Consider the following 19,060-nt stretch of genomic DNA (forward strand, 5'->3'; position numbering starts at 1 on the left):
GGATCGAAACGTTGGAGTTATGTGCTGTATTTAATACATTTATTTTCATTCACCTGAGTGCTGTCTCCCTTTTTGCTGCTATGCGGTAATGTATATATATATATATATATATATATATATATATATAGACACACACACAACACACACACACACACACACACTTTAAAGGTGATCGTCCGTTTTCTTTGGTCCGTGGATTTCAGCAGATCAGTCTCAAAAGTGGCCTTTTTTTTTTTTTTTTTTTTTAAACAGACAACCCATCCGCGGATTCCCCAATCCACTGACGGATTTTAAAGATCCAATCCACAGATTCGACAAACCGCACGAGGATTATTGAATCTGCGGATTGAATGCTTAAAAACTGTAAACAGATAGCGTAATTCTTAGACTCCACCCGCGAATTATACCCAATGGCGGTTTTGGATTAATCTGTGCGGCTTGAAACCAACAATACATCAGCGGATTTTACACTGATTTTAAATAGCAAATTCAGAAAAATTCAAGGGGGGGGGGGGAAACTGATTTGAGCTTGTTCACCCATCTCTGGTCTTCCCCTAAAAGTAACACTATCATTATTCATAATTTCAGTAGGTTTCACAATGCATTACATTTAGGCTCATAAACCAAGATCAAAAGGCAACAATTTCACACAACATTACGACTCTTACATTTGTAAAGTTATAAAATAGTTACTAAAAAAATAACAATGCCAGCCCATCAAAAATAGGTTTGAAACAAAACAAAAACATATGTAAAACTAGAACCGCTTCAGGATTTCAAGCATAAACTCCAGTGTAAGCCTTTTTTCTATACTAGGTATAGGAGTACATGGAAAACCATATGTTGAAATCCTTCCTGGCAGCAAGAGTTACAGGAATAAAAAGGGTTTTGTTTACTAAAGTTAAACTGCATCTTTAAACAGTGCTGTGTGTTTACAGAGGTTTGTGCCGAGCTGGAGGCTTTAATAGTAGTTCAATGAAAAAAATACCACATTGATTTCATTAAATGTTTTCATTGAATATCGCGGTTGTCTAATGCCTTCTCCTCCAGGTGGACCAACACTTTACCAAGAACTAAGGGGCAGCTTCATTAAGCAACAGTACAGGTTAGAGCAGCGCTGCTCAACTCCAGTCCTCAAGCACCCCAACAAGTCAGGTTTTCAGAATATTTCAGCTTCAACATAGGTGGCTCAATCAGAGGCTCAGTCAATGACTGAGCCACCTGTGCTGAAGCAGGGATATCTTGAAAACCTGACTTGTTGGGGGGCTTGAGGACTGGAGTTGAGCATCCTTTTATTACAGCCCTCACTGCAGCTTTAACGCTGGATTGACCCTCTAATCTGTAGCAGCGCTGCTTGAATCTGCCACTAAGACTGTAAATTGCAATTAGTTTCTCTATCAGAGAGACTTTCGCCCCTTGGGTACACTCCCAGTCCGCTGTCACAGGATGCCAACACAGGCCAGAAGGTCGATACACTTCCTGTGTACCAACTTCTTTCTCCCCAACCTGGGGCTGGTTTGGATAAAAGGTGTGCATTTCTGTCTCGCATGCTTCAACAGCAACGGTCATGTGCAATAAAACAGCATTTAGTGACGCTTCATAAACTGAAACACTTTGTGTTCGTGCTATTACTAAAAAAATTGCATAATGCCTTTATCAGATCCAAAGATGCAGACTTCACCACTCAGTTAATACAGGACGGTTATTACACATCACGTAGTGCATTGGTGCAAACAAGTGGCAACACCAGGTCTTCACTTGCACACCACAACTTCTGCTTGCCCCAGCAGCCCCCCTTTCTTCCTTCCTTCCCCCCCCCCACCCCAGTGCAGAGGAAGCAGGAATGTTGCTGCTGCAGACAGTGGTGTGTTGCTTCTGTATATGCTGCCCTGCTCCTGTGCCATTTACTGGTGACCAGTGTAAAGAGCAGCAGGACTGGATTCATCAGCACATACATTCCCATTAAGCAGCTGACTGGAGGAAGATAGGAGAATACCTGCGGCAGCAACATCCCTTCTCCCTGTGCACCGGGGGAGAGGAAGAGACAGGTAGTGTGTGTCTCTTTGAAGGGTACTTGCGTTCCCTTTAAGTATATCATGTTGCCAAGTGCTGCAGTGTGAGTAAGATATTGCAGTACTGGGCGATACAGGTTAGGCCGTTAGGGGAATTGTTGAAGACATCCAACACATTTTAGTGTTCAGTTTAAGGATTCACTTCCAGTTTAAATTAAAGCTTGCGCATTTGTTTTTAAATGACTCTGCAAGCAGTTCCAAGATTCTAGTAGCTGTAACAGTGCTGGGGGAAGTCTAGATTTCTTGCAGGTTGCGATACCTTCTAGTGCAGTTCTTTTTAGATCTAATGTACTGAGCTCTCAAAACCTCGAAGTCTCAAAGTGTGTTGAAGTATCAAGAGTTTAAAACAAAGTCCATTCACTTTGAAGGTGCAGTCTTGCTCATCAACATATGTAATAACTTCTGACATTTTAACGGTCTAATAAACTTGATACTTCATAGCCAAACCGACAGTACAAAGTTCAGAGTGTTAAAGGCTGACGACTGAGGAACAAATATGGCAGCAATTTCAAACTTGCAGCAATCACTACGCAGTTTTAAAGCAGTTTTTAGAGACCTGCATGTGTGGCCATTTTTAGGAAACTCAGCAAAAAATGTTTCTCGCCAATATAAATATATATTTTTTTTCTTTTTAAACCCTGTAAAGTACTGAATGATTTCACATTACAAAATGTAATCAAGTGAAATGAAAAATTCTATGCAATGTCCATTAAAAACATTACGGCTAAGTGACATGGTACCTTCACATTGTTCAACAGCTTTAAAACCACATACAGGAAATAATATACAAAAAGAAAAAAAAACACATCCGTGTCCAGCCTTTGTCACTTTTTTTTTAAAGGTTTTTTTTTCTTTTTTTTTTTTAATCACAGACCGAAGTAAACAATGATATAAAATATGATATGTTAAGGCGCACACTGCTGATTAGAGTTTCTGCACACTGCTGTGTGATTGGGTTACCACCCGCTGTACCTGGCACAGCTGTGCGAGAGCTCCAGTGCTATTTCTGTGGGTGCCATGTTTCTCCGCTTTGAGCACGAAGCTTCTAACACCAGGGCCCAATGACCAGCTAACACCACCAAGTCCCCACTGTTACCAGATGCTGCTTACATCACCCCTGCCCTTCTGGCCCCAGCTATTGCACATAGCCGACTGTTTTGCAGAGCGAGGAAAATAAAGACGAGAGGCATTAGCACAGTCCGGTGAAGGTTGTGCAAGTAGCAGAAGGTAGAAAGTCTGCTGTGTGCGCAGAGGGGCAAAAATGCAGCACGAGCGGAACAGCGCAGCGGAAAGGTGTTCTGTACTAATCCAGGCCAGATCCCTCATCCAGACGCAACGTGATCAAGATCAAGGCCGGGATAAAATCTTGCTGGCATCTGGTGCAGGGTGTGTAGGTGCTTCACCCTCCAGGGGCTGCTCAATCGGGTCCACCAAGTTTAGGACTTGCTTTGTGAGGAATAACGTAGGCCAGGTCTTGTGAAAAGTTTCTTAAGAAGGGAATACATCAGCCTGTCTCCTGGAGATTTAAATATGGACTCCCTTATTCTTCAGCCCACTGATCACTCGCTGCATGGCCATTTAACCGGTTGGCGCCATTGCTGGACTTGTTGTGAATTCCTTTGGTGCCATTCAACGCAGTATCCTCCTCCTCTGAGCTGCTTTCTACATCACTTCGATCATCTTTCAATACCTGCCAAGAGAGGCGATACACATTTATCTTGGTTTGAATTTAGAAGCCAGCGTTAAACTTTAACTCATGCAAGTTCAAGCAGATGCATCCTTGACTAGTCAGTAGCCCCGGGGGGTCTGGGCAGCAGGTTAGTTACCTTTGCATTCTGTAACAGAGCTTTAAGTACAACAAAGGCACAATGCATATCCACAGCAACAAGTATGTGCTCTGAAGACTGTGTATAATCATCCTCCCCCCTCCTCCCCCACCTTGAGAATGGTTACCTGAAGCAGCATAGCTTACTCAGGCTGCCCAACAGGAGATGCAGGAAGGGCACAGTGGGAGAGAGACATGCTCAAGCATAGCAGGGCAGGGCCGAAATAAGAGAATAAACACAGGCGGGCGGCAGAGAGAGACCATGTGGGTACATTGGGGCGAGGTCAGAAATAATGAAGGATCAGAGCGGGTACGAAGGAAGGGGGCGGCATTGCAGGATACAAAGTCAAAATACAAAAGAAATAAGAAAACAGTGAAAGAGTACAGGTGTTAGAGGAGCAAGGGCTTTATGTACTAAACTTCCTGCAGCATCAACTGATTACAGAACACCGATACAGGCTAAGGATTGCAGTTGTATTCAAGCTTAAACACATCCTAGAGACTAACGTGAGGCATTCATATTCCTCTTCACAATGAAATAGCTTCATACAGTACAATTGGCACAGAAGGACAACATAGGAGCCGTCACAAGAATCCTGGATCCTTGCCTCGCTCCTCCAAAGCAGTGAGACATTTCAGAGAACAGCACCAATAAGGCTGTCCTGCAGACCTTTTGCAACCAGCTTAAACATCCAAGATGGAGCTTTGAAGTGAATATACCCATTACAGTGCTGGAGGAGTTACCCACCAAGAAACAGACAATAACCCTATCTAGCCAGGTCTCAACACACGTTCCATTGCTCAAAGCCATCCTACCCGATTATGTGGCTCATGAAATGCAGCCCTATTGTTTCAATCACACAGGGAAAAGCACAGCCGTAACCACTTTTCAATGGTTTTTCCTGTGCACTTGTACTATGTGGGCTATAACCCCATGATGCTCCACAAAATCCAGAAGGAGCAGAATCACCCCCCCAAAAGAAGAGAGAATATATAGTGCACAATGTTTCAGCAAAAACAAAAACAGCCTTCTCCAACTGTGGCATAAGCTTTTCTTCATATATAGATGAGTGTAGATGTTCCCTCAGAATCAGAAAGATAAAGGAGACTTCGTGCAATACAAACAAAAAACACGTTAGTAGAATAGCATGTACTTCAGGTAAAGTCTCCTTTATCATTCAGTGGGCTGACATATGAGCCAAGATTTAATCAAGATACCCCCCATATTTTTGCTGAAACGTGCACTATATATTCTCTTTTTTGGGTGATCCTGCTCCTTCTGGATTTTGTGGAGAGTTGTTTGAAGTAGAGGACTTTGGGAAACAAGTCCCCACCAGAGGCTTTTGAGCATCATTCACCTAAACATTTACTAGTTCACATTGATCCACTAATCACTTGTATGTTGTGTGAAAGCGCCATCTAATATCACTGTGTTTGGTGTTATCTATAACCCCATGAGAAATGCAATACGAAGGAAAAAGGAAAAGACAGGGCCACCCAAATGTTATGAGGAGTATGGATGATTCACCCACTGGCAGCACTCTACTTGCTGACAAATCTAACACGAATGTCCATCTGTTGTCTATAATAATGCAAACCATTCTGCATTCTATTTTTGCAGATATGGAATTGCTTCACAGAATCCCAACTCTGAGAATGTAAAATGGCAGCCATCAGCCACACATGAAGAAAGTAACCTTCCAGTGCCAAATACCATCAGAAACACAGCAAAAAAACTAGTTTTAGAAAAAGGAGGAAACTAAACAATGGCTCATTACAAACACTCAATGGGTTAGCTACTACAGCAATCTCGTTTGTGTGTGGGGGGATTACTGCAGACCAGACAGCAGCAAGAGAGTTTGGTTCTAGAGCTGTTAGAAAGAGCAGGGAGTCCCTCCTGAAAAAGGAGATATTTAAGAGGCAGATTAAAGAATACAAATGTTTTAGTAATTACTGCAAATGTTCCTCTTAAAGAGTTGCAATTAAGTGAAAAAAAGCACACCCTTGTGACACCTTCTGTGATACTGATGTTTGTTTTATATTTGTAAACATAACTGTTTTTTTCATGTGTAGCCATATGCCAAATGTTGTGCATCTTTCAGGGCTTCTCCGGATACTGCAATGAGGTTGAATTTTAAAGCAGCTCTGAGAAAATGAACACGATAACCATGGTGCTGGCTTTCTAAAAATAGTAGTTAACTTCAGTTCCCCACAAACACTAACTGGCCCATTTTGTTGCTTGCGTAAATGGCCATTAGAGGTGTTCACAATGAGGTACCGGATTAAACTACCTGTGCTTTGCATAAACAATTCAAAGCATTACAAATTAAGTCTACTGCTTTAAGAGGAGAATTTAAATTAGGTGCCATACAAAAATGTGGAGGAAAGTTAGTGCAGATTAGACATTTAAGAATATGGAACAGAGACAAAGGCCTTTGTTCTATCAAGTACCATAGCTACCTCATGGAAAGCCCCATTGATGGGGTTGGAGCTACTGCACTTTACAGAATAAGGGCCAAAGTGTCTAACAAAGGCAATGAACATGCAAGTAGTCAAGGGGCCCAGAGCAGAAGGATGTAACACGGGTGGAAGCAGCACAGATAAAACTTACAGGCAAAGGGTGACATTTTCCTGTTCCGACCTGACACAGAGAGAAGGAGGAAGAAAAAGAGTGAGGTGCAGAGTGCAAAGGCATCAGAAGTCCTTTCCTGGCTAGGTAATCTGGTCAGGAGAGAGAAGCAAGTAGACAAGCAGCAGTATAACCAGGTAGAGCGAGGAAGGGAGACTTTCAAACACCAGAAGCAGTCAGAGACAGAGACAAATGAGAAAAAGCAAACTCCTCCCTAGTCATACTCCGCACACCATGTCCTCCTCCTCATGGGTGAATCAGCTTGCCCGGCCCCTCCAATCAGCAAATCGCAGCAAAAGCTCAGCCGTTATAAATGTGGACACATGGAACATGTCTAAAGTCAACGTACCTTTCCTCTGATCACAAATTTGTATGCGACGCGAATGATGAGGTAAGACCAGACGGTGTGAAGAACTTGTAAGATTAGAAGAAGGCCATTAAACAGCCACCAGGATGGGTATGGACCAATCAGCTCCCAGCTCTCAAACAACGTTGTATTTAAGATCCTGCAACCAATAAATGCAGACAATACTAACAGTTTTTAAATGATTCTCCTCATTTCTGGAAGTGGACATGTACACTCATACAACACAACAACAACACAACACAGATGCACAGACACTATGTTTGTTTGGCTTCAATTTCTCTTACCATAAGGGGTAAATCACAAGGCGCGTGGTAACAAACACAAGCCCGAAGAATATGAAGAAAGAGTCACACAACCGCTGGTACTTTGCATAATTTGTCAGTTTTGCTGCCTTTAAAAAAAAAAAAAACAATACCGTAAAACTCTTACAATACAATTAGAGATAAAGAAAAATAAAAAAGGAGTGGACAAATTGTCATTTCCCTCATGTTACAAATGTATTAAAATGGTCAGTGAACTGCTGGAGAATTGTAAAGACTGATGTCTAATCATTGACAATCAGTTAGTGAGTGCCAAGCAAAAGGGATGGGGACAACAAGAGCATTCTCTGCCTAATTTTGTAACAGAGCTCGTATCTGCAAATGTGCTGATGATAAGCTTTCACGGTTACTTGCCTATGACGGTCATGTCTAGTTCACACCAAACGTGAACATTTTAAGGTACTGTAGTGCCGACAGCTATTCTAACACAAACCAGTGGCAATCACCAAAAAGACCCAGGCACATGATGGGTACATGCTGGGTCTAGTTTAAGGTAAATTTAAGGCATTTCTGCATTGACTAATGGCCCATCAGATTAACAGCGGGGGTCCCTGGGAGTCCCATTCAAACTCAAAGGAGCTGCCAGGGACCCCTGCTGTGCTAATCCGATGGGTCATTAGTCAATGCAGAAATGCCTTAAACTAGCCAGGTTACACCCAGCATGTAAACAGGCTAGTTTAAGGCAAGCTTTAGAATACTCGTTGTCTCGTCTGTAGTTTGGGTAAAAATTCCTGTGCCACCAGCATTGCCAGCTACTATACTAGAAAAGCCCCTAACCTCCCACCAGTGGTTTTGTCAGTGTCAAGAAAAAGTTTATAGAATACCCATAATGTTTGTGCGCAAGGACTCAAAGCAACTGGAGGGAAGTCCACCCTACTGAACATTACTAACATATTAAGCTGTTGCCAATATATGTAAAAAAATGAAGTAACCTTCTGAGTGCCCTGTGACGTACCAGGTGCGGCATAAGGGCAACACACCAGTGGCCCCACTGATTTAAAATCGTGCAGGCCGCACAGTCTCTGCCGGCTGCAGCAGCTCCTCAGCAGTTTCAAAGATTGGTTTAAAAGTTCTGACATAGCTTGGCTACATAACATGCAATGCATTCAAGATAGCTCCACTTATGCTGAAAAAAAGCAATATATCGTTTCCAAAAGGTACACAGAAAATCTCTCCTAGGAATCAGAATTAAACAAATGTATTGTAAAATGTAAAAAATAAAATGTTCTTTGACACACAGGCGGCACATACCCAGGTCACAGCTTATATTGTTTACTGAAGTGGTAAAAGGAGAAAGAGAGACAGATAAAAATAGTACACGGAGCGTCACAGATCACGAGACACAATGAAATGATAGACAGTAAAAGTCAGCCAGAGCGAATAGAAGAAACAAGGAATATAGAGATGGGGAAAAGACGGTGGCTTTTAGAGAAATAAACACCTGTGAAACTCAGACTGTTCATGAGACGAGACTACAAGGGAGGATTCAAAGTGTCTGGGGAAGCGACTCACCTCTAACAAGAAATCAGAGGCATCGTGCAGACACAACACCAGGGTCCCCACACGCACCATGTTATTCACATAGGAGAAGGAGATGAGACCAACGGTGGCCAAATGGTGAACAAACATGATTAGAAAATCCTGCAAAGAACAAAAATAATCAGAGTTGCCAGCCTTTCCGGCCCTTCAGGACTTCGCTCCATGGGCTCATCCAGACCAGCAAAGCATCACTCCACTAAAATGTTACGCTGTCAGAAAGATATTCAAAGCTTAATTACTCGCTATCGGGGTGCAGTTATAGCAGTAAGTGACTTGCAAGTGGCAGAAACTAAAGCTTTATTTTTTCACTTCATACCATGGACCTTGTTTTATTTTTGTTTGTTTTTTAATTTTGGTTTTAAATATACATTTTCTCCATTTATCTTCTTAAGGATCACTTCTGACATTTCGGACAGTGCAGTATTCCCCCACGAAACGTTACTCAGCCAGGAGACACTGTTTCTCAGAAACGACATCAGAATTAATAATGTGCTCTCCTTTCAGGTAACAGAGGAACAAAGGAAAAATGAACGACTTCATTCTTACAAGGGATCCATAGTGTGATGCTTGTGTAATGAGAGACTTATTACAAGCCATTACTCATCGGACACGAGATATGGGCTCGTGGGAGAAATGGTTTGTATCCCATTAACTCCCATTAGTGCTGCGGAAGGCAGGAAACGCAGTCACAAGACCACTCACAACTTGTTCAATTCCAGAATAAAACAGGCTCTGCTCACCACAAATACACACTGTTTGCAGAGGGCATGTCTTTGTCTAATGACTACACCAACCTCACATTACTCTTGGGTACGGTTTCCACTATACAGTTATTGTACTAATGCTTTAACAATGTTAGTGGATGATAAAGGAAAGTGGATTGGCAAGGTTTGTTTTCATTTTTATTCAATTTCCTGCTCGTCTCATATTTAATTGCATCAGCGCTCCTCTGCATTTGCCTGTTTACATGCTTCAACGCTAAACCTTTACATGCATGAATGTCACTGTACGAGTGCTAGTGCAAATAAGCAATCATCATTATCAGAAAAAAGTGAGGTTCCTGAAGAATACACCTCAACAATAACCTTTTTTCCCCCCATCTCCCACGAGTCAGCATGCAGTATGCGTTTCTGACACTGCACTTCCATGAGTTAGTCGGAGAGGGTACTAGAGACGAAAACTTGAATCTTGAAATCTGAACTTTCGTGCTTGTTAGTTTGGTTAGTGTCGTGTTAATATTCTTGGCTTATCATCTGACTTACTTGTTCCCAGATATTTGGAAAAGGAAGACCTGGCAGATATTTTTCTTAATTGTTTCATTTACATTATTAACAGGTAGGGGGGGAGGTTTTTACCGGGCATATTTTGTTTTTTATGCAGACAAAATCGGAGAAATGACCCAATATTTAGAACTTGACACCCCAATATAAAGCATGGTGACAACTCATTACTCAATATAAAACAATTTGACAAATATGTTTACACCCCAAACATTCTTCTTGATCTATACACTATACATATACACACACACACAAAAAAAAAGATTTAAGCATATTGAAATTATTAATAAATTAACATTTTTTTAAATATTTTTTTATGTCTTGGAAATGTATGTGTTCACAAACTGAGATTGCAGAGATTTCGCCTACGCCAAAGGGTAGGGCTACCATGTTAACAATATCCCTCTTTCATACCATATCACGGCAATACTTAACCTATTAACTATGTGAATCAAATAGTTGTAATGCCTGTATGGATAATGTATCGCTCTGCACATATTCATTCTTCTTTGAAAACATTTTCTCCCAAGTCACATATTTTGAGGTATGTAAGGAAAGAGATATCACTATAGTGGTCTCTCGGTCTCTCTTGAAAACACATGCAAATTACATGTTTTTTTTTTTAGACATTTTTCTCCATAAAGTCTTAATGAATATTGCAAAAACTCCAGATTTTTTTACCACATTAAGTTGCAATCCTTTTTTGGCAATTTTGCATGGCAAAATCTGCAGTTCAGTGAATAGACCCCTTTAATGTGTAATCAGGGCCTCCATCCAGCTGCAGGGGCCTAAGATGGCCAGGCCTCCCCTGCTGTCTCCCAACCAGTGTGTACATTTGTCTACATAAAAACCACGCACACCTAGTTACTGAATAATGTGTGTGTCTCTTTATTTTCTATTAACTGTACTTTCTCGTCATTTTCTTTGATACAGCCACACTCCTGAAATATATTCGTCGCCCTCTTATATTACGGTTACCAATAATTTATTTCACCCAAAAGGTCGCATCGGACTAGATAGAATTACCCCCTAAGTGTATTAGGCCAGGTGTATTAGGAAGGTGTTCTACCTATATGGGTCTAGTTTGCAGGTCTCTCAAAGGTTACCAATGGTTCTTACCTTGCGCCTGATATCTGTAAACTGTGAGAACATCAGGGACCAGTAAAAGCCCAGCTCCATGCTGTAATAGTAGTATAACCCATGAGTGAGTGGCTATAAAGAGAGAAGAAACACACATGAAATCTCGGATTCCCTGCCCACAGGCCCAGGTACAGTAGTAGCCGTATGTATATAAATGACCTATCACCTGACTCACTTGTTAAGAGATTCTGGGATCTATGTATCAGTGTCTCCTGGCTGCAAAACTGGGGCAATAAAATAGCACAGAACAGGTACTCCATTTCTTTCATTCAATCTGGGGCTAAAAGGGGTGCAAAAAAATAACACCAGTGTTCATCTGGGAGACTTTGATACATAACTCCCACAAAGTTGTGGGGTGTTCAACTGTAACAGTAACTTACAACAAACACATTTTTATCTTACTTATTGGGTACTAGATTAAAAAAATTAAAATAATCAACGTTAGTAGGGTCAGAGTGATCCATTTAGATGGTTCGTGGATTAGATTTATGAAAGATGGAATAGCCAAGCTATGCATCGCTGTGTTAAGTTTCTGTAATCCTACTACCTAGGAAACCGTATGACACATCTGTGACACCCTCCTATCTCATCATGAGATACATTAAAGCAAGAGCTTCTGCAAGGTGGTGTTGCGACTGCCTGACTGCCCTTATGCTGGTCCCGCATAAGAATATACAAGCGGGAAAGATGCTGAGGTGTTCACTTTCGGAATTACATTCATTCCTGTGCTGCTACTTGGACTGAAACCCTTGTACCAAATGAATAAACTCTAGAATATCTTGGGGGGGGAGGGAGCAAGCTACATGAATGCTTCGTACCTGATAGGGATAGTTGTACCAACACTGTCGTGTGTCCCAAAACCAGGGAGACTGCAAAGAAAAACAAGGAAAAATTAGATCATGAAATGCTTGTGTCGACAATACTTGTTCCTAATGTTTGCCTCTGCTCTGGGAAGGGTCCTGATGCATGAACATGGGCCTTTTATGTTTCCAACACACAAGTTACAGTGAGACTACTGTAAAATGAACATGGATAAGATGGTATCCCTACTTATCAGCAGCGAAATAACGTCCTTATGCTGTGAAAGGGCCCAGCAACGCATTGCTCTGTGCTTTTAGGGGCAGAGAAACACTACAGTTTTTCATTTATACCATCTGAAAATAGTAACGAGCGGTCTACTCCAATTCGAAGGCCAAACGCAGGAGTCGGATGCTCATCTCAATCCAGCTTTCCTTGTAGCACATTTTACATAAACAAACACTTTTCGATCTAGTTATATTGGCTGAAAGTTCTGGGTGGATTCAATTGCATTTTCAAATACAATATAGAGCTACATTTTACCGAGCTATCCATGGATTGAGGTCAAATCAAACATGCAAATGGTATCTTAAGCCAAGAAGGTAAATACAAGCCCCTCGGTCAAAACAAATATGTTTTGTATTATTGTCCAACATTCTTGTTCTCACTTGCATTAGTGTTGAACGTGTTCATATAAAACATGACATTTTAGACTAAGCATGCGTAGAAATATTGTGGCAGTACAGGAAAAAGTACCCGGGCGCTATTTCAATACGCAATGTGGAAATAGGTAAATAGATAAGCAAAGAGTGTGCAACAACCTTCTTGGGGTGTAATACCCCTTAAACTCGTGATGCCCTCCTGTGACTGACCCCAAAAGGATCTATCCAGGACCCTTAATGATAATGTATCTACATTGCCTACCGCACATTTTTTCTGTGTAGAAATATTGTGGTAAGCACAGCAAATTCTCCTGACGGTATATGGTAGATCTCCTGAGTTTTGCATACCAAGTTAAAAAACCTTTACTCCCTGTGTGAATCAGAGTGCAGGTTTCAAAACAAGCATAAATCTACCGGCAGTAACTTGAGAATTCAGTAAGGCTTTTTTTATTGTCACATGTATAGCCTTTAGAAAATGCAGTTTAGTCCAAGCAGCAATAATGAAAACCAGAGTCTGACAAAAGTGCAAGTTTAGGATTTTTCATCCAAAGGCTGTTCATGGAACTAAAACGGGTACAATTCTATATATGCTGAAGCTGCCGTTTGGGTAGTTTTCGGCTACAGCCAAAAATCGCAAGGGCTCAAAACAAATGAAGAGATAGGGGAAAATTAGTCACCTATTTAGGACTGCAGGCTTCCTGCACAGAACAATGCAGCCATGAGCGTTCTGGCAGAGTAACAAGCTAAATAATAATAGGTACATACAGAGTATATCCTATGCAAGTTACTGAGCATACGATTATTGCCCACTAAATGTATATGGCTAGATAGTAACCATATGCAAAAGGTGTAAATATCATTGGACCTTTACAGGAATAGAGCTACTCATAGGGACTGTAATGTATAGTCAAATGGTGAACAAACGCTCAAAAAGCTGTTGTAGTATTAGTAACTGATAGCAAGTGGAACTAAGCAGCAAAAAGTATATCTTGGGCCGTGCTTATACCCAATGCGGCTGGGCTCGCGCCGCCAACACAAATCCATGTTTTGCACTGAGCCCGCGACTGCACGCGCGAACAAGGCGGCCAAGCGCGCACATTTCTAACAAATCCAAGAAATTGATTTTCTGGAGCAATGTCCGCGTTACATGAGCGGTTCAGCCAATGATGGTGAACCGCTCACGTGACGTCATAGCCACACCTCCCTGTCACCTCCTGATGTCATCCTGGTATAATCGCAGACTTAGTGAAGCCAGTATATATGACCCCCAATATATATCAGTGGTTTTCAACCGGGGTTCCGGGGGGGAGAGCTGGGACAACTCTCCCATGCTGTCACAGGCCCGGCGACACACCCACACAGCAGCCACCCGGTATGCAAGAAGCTGCCAAAGTATAAAAGGCACCTATGTAGTTACGATCTCAGTGCTCAGAATAGCAGTAGGTAATGAGCACCAAGTAGAGAGTAGATACTGATCAACTGAGCAACAATACCCAGCTGGGGAGAGGGGGTCCTGATCATTTGCTTAACTTGCATATCCCTGTTGCTAAACCCTCCCTGTCCTGCACAGGTACATGGAAAAACCTGCTACTTAAAAAGTGGGTAGGAGTGCGCTTGTAAAACTATATATATTGTAAAACACAGGTCTTTCCCAGGAGTCTAACTTTACACATGAAATTGCAGGCTACCGCATGGTCGCCACCCGGGACTCTCTGGCAGGGATTATGCAAGTGCATTTAAATACCCATCTTGGCCTAGGGAGAATACACATGAAAGGATTCTAAAGTCATTCCGATTTCATTGCTGGCAGAGTTTCGACTTCTTAAAACGTGTGTTGCTACCATGACATGTCAGAACCTAGAAAAGAGATCAGATAGATCAGCCGGGGGACTTGATGCACAGAGAGGTGCTGAACTTGTGCCCAGGGAGACAGATGTGAATATTTGTTTCCTTGCTCAGAAGGTGGCCAATCAAGTGCTGCAATGCATCATGCCAGTTTTCCTTAAAACACTTCTGGTCTCCAACAAATTGGCTTACTGAAGCAAAAAGCTCTTATCTACTACATAAAACAAGCGTGCAGTATTTGGTCGGAGACATTCTGAATATCAGGTTAAATTCAGTCCCATCCATCATGAGCTGGACTTCAGATTCTAAAGGGAACCTCTTGATTTGGTGTGAAGTTGGAGGCCTTGAAAATGCCTTTACTACTTATATACTAATGGCCTACCAAGACTAATGTAAACTCAGCTGTTCCCATTTCTGGCTGTAGAAACTATCTTGATCAAGATCAGAAGGTCCCAGTCGCAGAGAGCCTTAAAGCACCAGAACTAGCTATTATAAGAGCAGCACGAGAGGAGGAGATGAATGTCACCACTTCTGATTATCTTAAGTCAGTAGAGCAGGGGTGCCATCAAAATGCGGAACGAGACAACCCATGATGTGCTGGTAAGAAAAGGTACATTGGTGGCCAACCAATATACAGTGCTGATGTTATATACAGGGCTCATCAGGAGACAGGTTTCAATCCAGTCAGTGGTCAATTTTTTTCAGTTTGGAGATAGCATCTGAGGGAAAGGATGGCCAGAAGGCCTGAAGTGTGCTCTACCGATGTGGGACGTGGGGTGTGCCAAGGGAGTGGATCACAAAATAGGTCTACACGATTCTCTGCCATTTAGAGCAAGGTCGAAGATGATGGGCACAGGACGACGTTGAAGATGTATGACACCATCTGCAAGAATTGCTGACTGCACGTATAATCTCAGAGTCAAGGAGTCCTTACTCATCCCCGATTGTAGTGGCCAGAACAGAGTGTCACAGTACGCACGTGTATTGATTTCCATACCAAGAATAAAAAAAAGGACCAATCCCGATCAGTACACTATGCCCAGAATTGAACATGCATTGGATGGCCTCACAGGAAGACAGTCGCTTTTTAGTCATTGACCTTAGGAGTGGGTACTATCAAATCCCAATAAACAGCCAGGAGAAGAAGGCTTTCATCTGACCATTGGGGTTCTATCAGTTTGAACGTATTCCCCAGGGAGTGTTGGGACAACTGGCTACTTTCCAGAGATTTGGAGGCATTAGCGTACCTAGAAAACATTATCGTCTTTGGAAAAGCTTTAGAAGAACATGAGACCAGCCTGATGAAGGTATTGGAATGATTGAGTGAATGTGGAATGAAGCCATAATAGGATAAATGCCAGTTCTGCAGAACCTGTGCTACCTACGTGAGGCATATTGTCTCTGACAAGGGAATTGCAACAGACCTTGGCCAAAGCCAAGGCAGTTATCTAAACAAAGGTAATTCCTGGGTTTTTGTAGGTACTATAAAAGATTTGTGAACAACTTCTCTGCAATAGTTCAGCCGCTGACTCAACTGACAAAAGGATACCCTTCATCTCGTGGGGGTGGAGCAAGCCAGGGCAATTGTAAACAAGACTATTCAAGACATCAGAACCATTTGGAGCTAGGTGGACCTCCGAATGTGAGGGAGCATTTAACGATATAAAAGACCCGTCTCATCAACGACCCAGTGCTTACTTTTGCTGACCACTAGAAGCCATATATATTCCCCGTGAATGCTAGTTTGGAATGACTAGGAGCAGTACTATACCAAGAACACTAAGAAGGATTGCGACCTATAGCATTTGTAAGCAGAGAACTTGCGCCGTCTGAAATAAATTACCCAGTCCACAAGCCTGAATTCCTGGCACTAAAGTAGCCGTTGTCAACAAGTTACACGATTACTTATATGGAGCACCGTTTGTGGTTCACACCGATAACCATCCCCTCAACTACATCCTGTCTTCGGCCAAGTTGGATGCCATGGGATACAGATGGTTAGCTGTGTTTGCTACTTACAATTTTAGCTTGAAATATCGGCTTGGGGGATAGAGCATTGATGCTAATGCAATGTATGTCTTTATTTATATAGCGCGATTAATGTACATAGCTCTTCACAGTAGTACGTGACAATCATATAAATAACAAATAATACTAATAACAGGTCCTGTGAATAAGTGCTTCAGACATAAAAGTAACATTTAGGAAGAGGAGACCCTGCTCCGAGGAGCTTACAATCTACTTGGTAGGTAGGAAGAACGTACAGAGACAGTGGGAGGGCATTCTGGTAAGTGCGTCTGCAGGGGGCCAAGCTTTGTGTATCATGTGTATAGTATTAGCCACGGTGCTACTCATTTGCTTCTTTAAGCAAGTGTGTCTTAAGATGGGTCTTAAAGGTGGATAGAGAGGGTGCTAGTCAGGTATTGAGGGGAATGGCATTCCAGAGGTGTGGGGCAGTCAGTAAGAAAGGTTTAAGGCTGGAGAGGGCTTTAGATACAAAGGGGGTAGGGAGAAGACATTCTTGAGAAGAACGCAAGAGTCGGGATAGTGCATAGAGAGAAATTAGGGCGGAGATGTAAGGAGGGGCAGAAGAGTGTAAAGCTTTAAAAGTGAGGAGAATTGAGTGCGAGATGCGGGACTTGATCGGAAGCCAGGAGAAAGATTTCAGCAGGAGGGACACTGAGACAAATTTAGGAAAGAGTAGAGCGATTCTGGCAGCAGTGTTTAGGATAGATTGTAGGGGAGACAATCCATCCGATGCCAGGCAAATCAATGGCAGGTGGGAGGAAATCCCGGCACCAGAGGTGCAGGCTGTGTCTCAGAAGATTTAACCCCCTTGAGGAGTGACCTGCCAATATTGAAAGCATGGGGAAGAGGGAAATCTCTTCAAATACTATACCCACAGTAGATAGTCACCCTGCTAATCTGACTATAACTTGACTACCCCGTTAAAGCGGCACGATTTGAGGAAAGCAACTTGACTCCGGGATGAAAGGGATGTGGTTGGTGTTACAAATGAAAAAAATAACCTGCCTCTTCTGTTAGAAAAACACACCCATATGTTCCTCTTCTAATTTGTTATGTTTCTGTATGCTGACTCCAATCAATTGAGAGAAAATTGATAATCTAATTAACAATTTGGTGTGTCTGAGTTGATTAGGCAAACCCCTCCCTTAAGTGTTAGTCAAATGCATGTGAGTAGGGTGCTTAAGTCAGTGTAACTTGGCTGTGAGCCATATGGCTGTGTAACATCAAAAGAGTCACATCTGAAGTGTCTGCAAGAGTTAATTTTGGAGTTGAAATTGGAGGTGAAGATTGGATGAAGATCTGGACTCTGCATTACAACTTTGCCACTGTGAGATATTCTCTTTTAATATCTGTGATTTGTTAATTTTTATCCTCCATTACCTGTGAAGTCTCTCCTCCTGCATCTCACTATGCCCTCCCTGCTGCTTTTTCTGTTTACCGTTTCCTCACTCCTTTGTGAATGTCTCTGTTCTCTCAAACTTCCCCACTCCCCCATTATTTATACACCCCTCTCCCAACAACTTCTATACCCCTCAATAAAAAAACACCCACACAAATCCTCTATTCACACCCACTATCTACTCCTTCCCACTGCTGGGGATCTCCCCATAGCCTGAAGTCAGACATACACACCTGATCTCACGCATGCGTCCCTGCCATCTCTTCCCCTGTAAATGGTGTTAACCTTTTCATTTAATACTGACCAGGCTTAAATCTCACCCCACAAATCAAGTATCCCAATAGCCTGCATTTATGACTACTGTCCCAGTCAGTCACTCCTACCACCCATTGTGACCAAGCACTGCCATCCACAGCACTTACTCCCTCACCTACACTCTATAAGTTTCCCATTAAACCTCTTAGATTGTAAGCTCTTCGGGGCAGGGATTTCCTTTCCTATTGTCTGATTTTGCTGCACTTATTGTATTATAATTCCCTGTTCTGTATTCTTTGTGAAGCGCAGAGTACACTTTTGGCGCTAAATAAATAAATAAAGACATACAATACAATAATGCGACAATGGCCCCATTTACTATTGACCAGCGGAGTGTTATTCATGGTCTGCCAAAAGTTCAAAAACATCTGATCTCCAAACAGTTGGTACTCCCGACCAAGTATCGTCCAGTATGGAGGTATCTCCATGACGAGCATTTCCACAAGATTGGCATAAAGCAGATGTGGTGACTATATTTAAAAAAGGGAGCTAGATCACAAGTGGGGAATTGCAGACCTGTGAGCCAAACCTCAATAGTGGGGAAGCTACTTGAATGTTTAGTACAGGATAATCTTCAGGAATACCTAATGGATAACAAATTTATTACTAGTCAGCATGGATTTAGCATAGGTCGTGCCAAACTATCCTTATTAGTTTCTTTGAGGAGCTAAATAGGAATTTAGACCAGGGTAATGCAGTTGATGTGGTCAACTTAGATTTTGCAAAGGCTTTTGATCCGGTGCTACATAATAGGTTGGTGTACAAAATAAAGCAAATTGGATTGAAAACTGGTTGAAGGATAGACAACAGAATTGTCATAAATAGATCCTTTTCAGGTTGG

At 42.1% G+C, this 19,060-nt stretch overlaps 1 protein-coding gene across 2 annotated transcripts in view; it reads right to left on the bottom strand.

Annotated features, from left to right (window-relative positions):
* Positions 1–1,808: 1,808 nt before the first annotated feature.
* The window catches only part of CERS5 (ceramide synthase 5), a 44,427-nt gene continuing 27,175 nt past the window's right edge, over positions 1,809–19,060 (bottom strand). The window contains exons 5-11 of one of the 2 annotated variants that reach the window (XM_075591913.1): positions 11,991–12,041; positions 11,152–11,244; positions 8,726–8,854; positions 7,178–7,284; positions 6,876–7,032; positions 6,509–6,538; positions 1,809–3,762 (exon numbers count right to left, since the gene is read on the bottom strand). In XM_075591913.1, coding sequence (XP_075448028.1) covers positions 3,613–3,762; positions 6,509–6,538; positions 6,876–7,032; positions 7,178–7,284; positions 8,726–8,854; positions 11,152–11,244; positions 11,991–12,041 — 717 coding nt within the window. In that variant the 3' untranslated portion in view covers positions 1,809–3,612. The remainder of the gene's footprint in view (positions 3,763–6,508; positions 6,539–6,875; positions 7,033–7,177; positions 7,285–8,725; positions 8,855–11,151; positions 11,245–11,990; positions 12,042–19,060) is intronic. The other variant, XM_075591914.1, reaches the window with a different exon arrangement.

Source organism: Ascaphus truei, chromosome 3, assembly GCF_040206685.1.
Source record: "Ascaphus truei isolate aAscTru1 chromosome 3, aAscTru1.hap1, whole genome shotgun sequence".
Classification (NCBI taxonomy): Eukaryota; Metazoa; Chordata; class Amphibia; order Anura; family Ascaphidae; genus Ascaphus; species Ascaphus truei.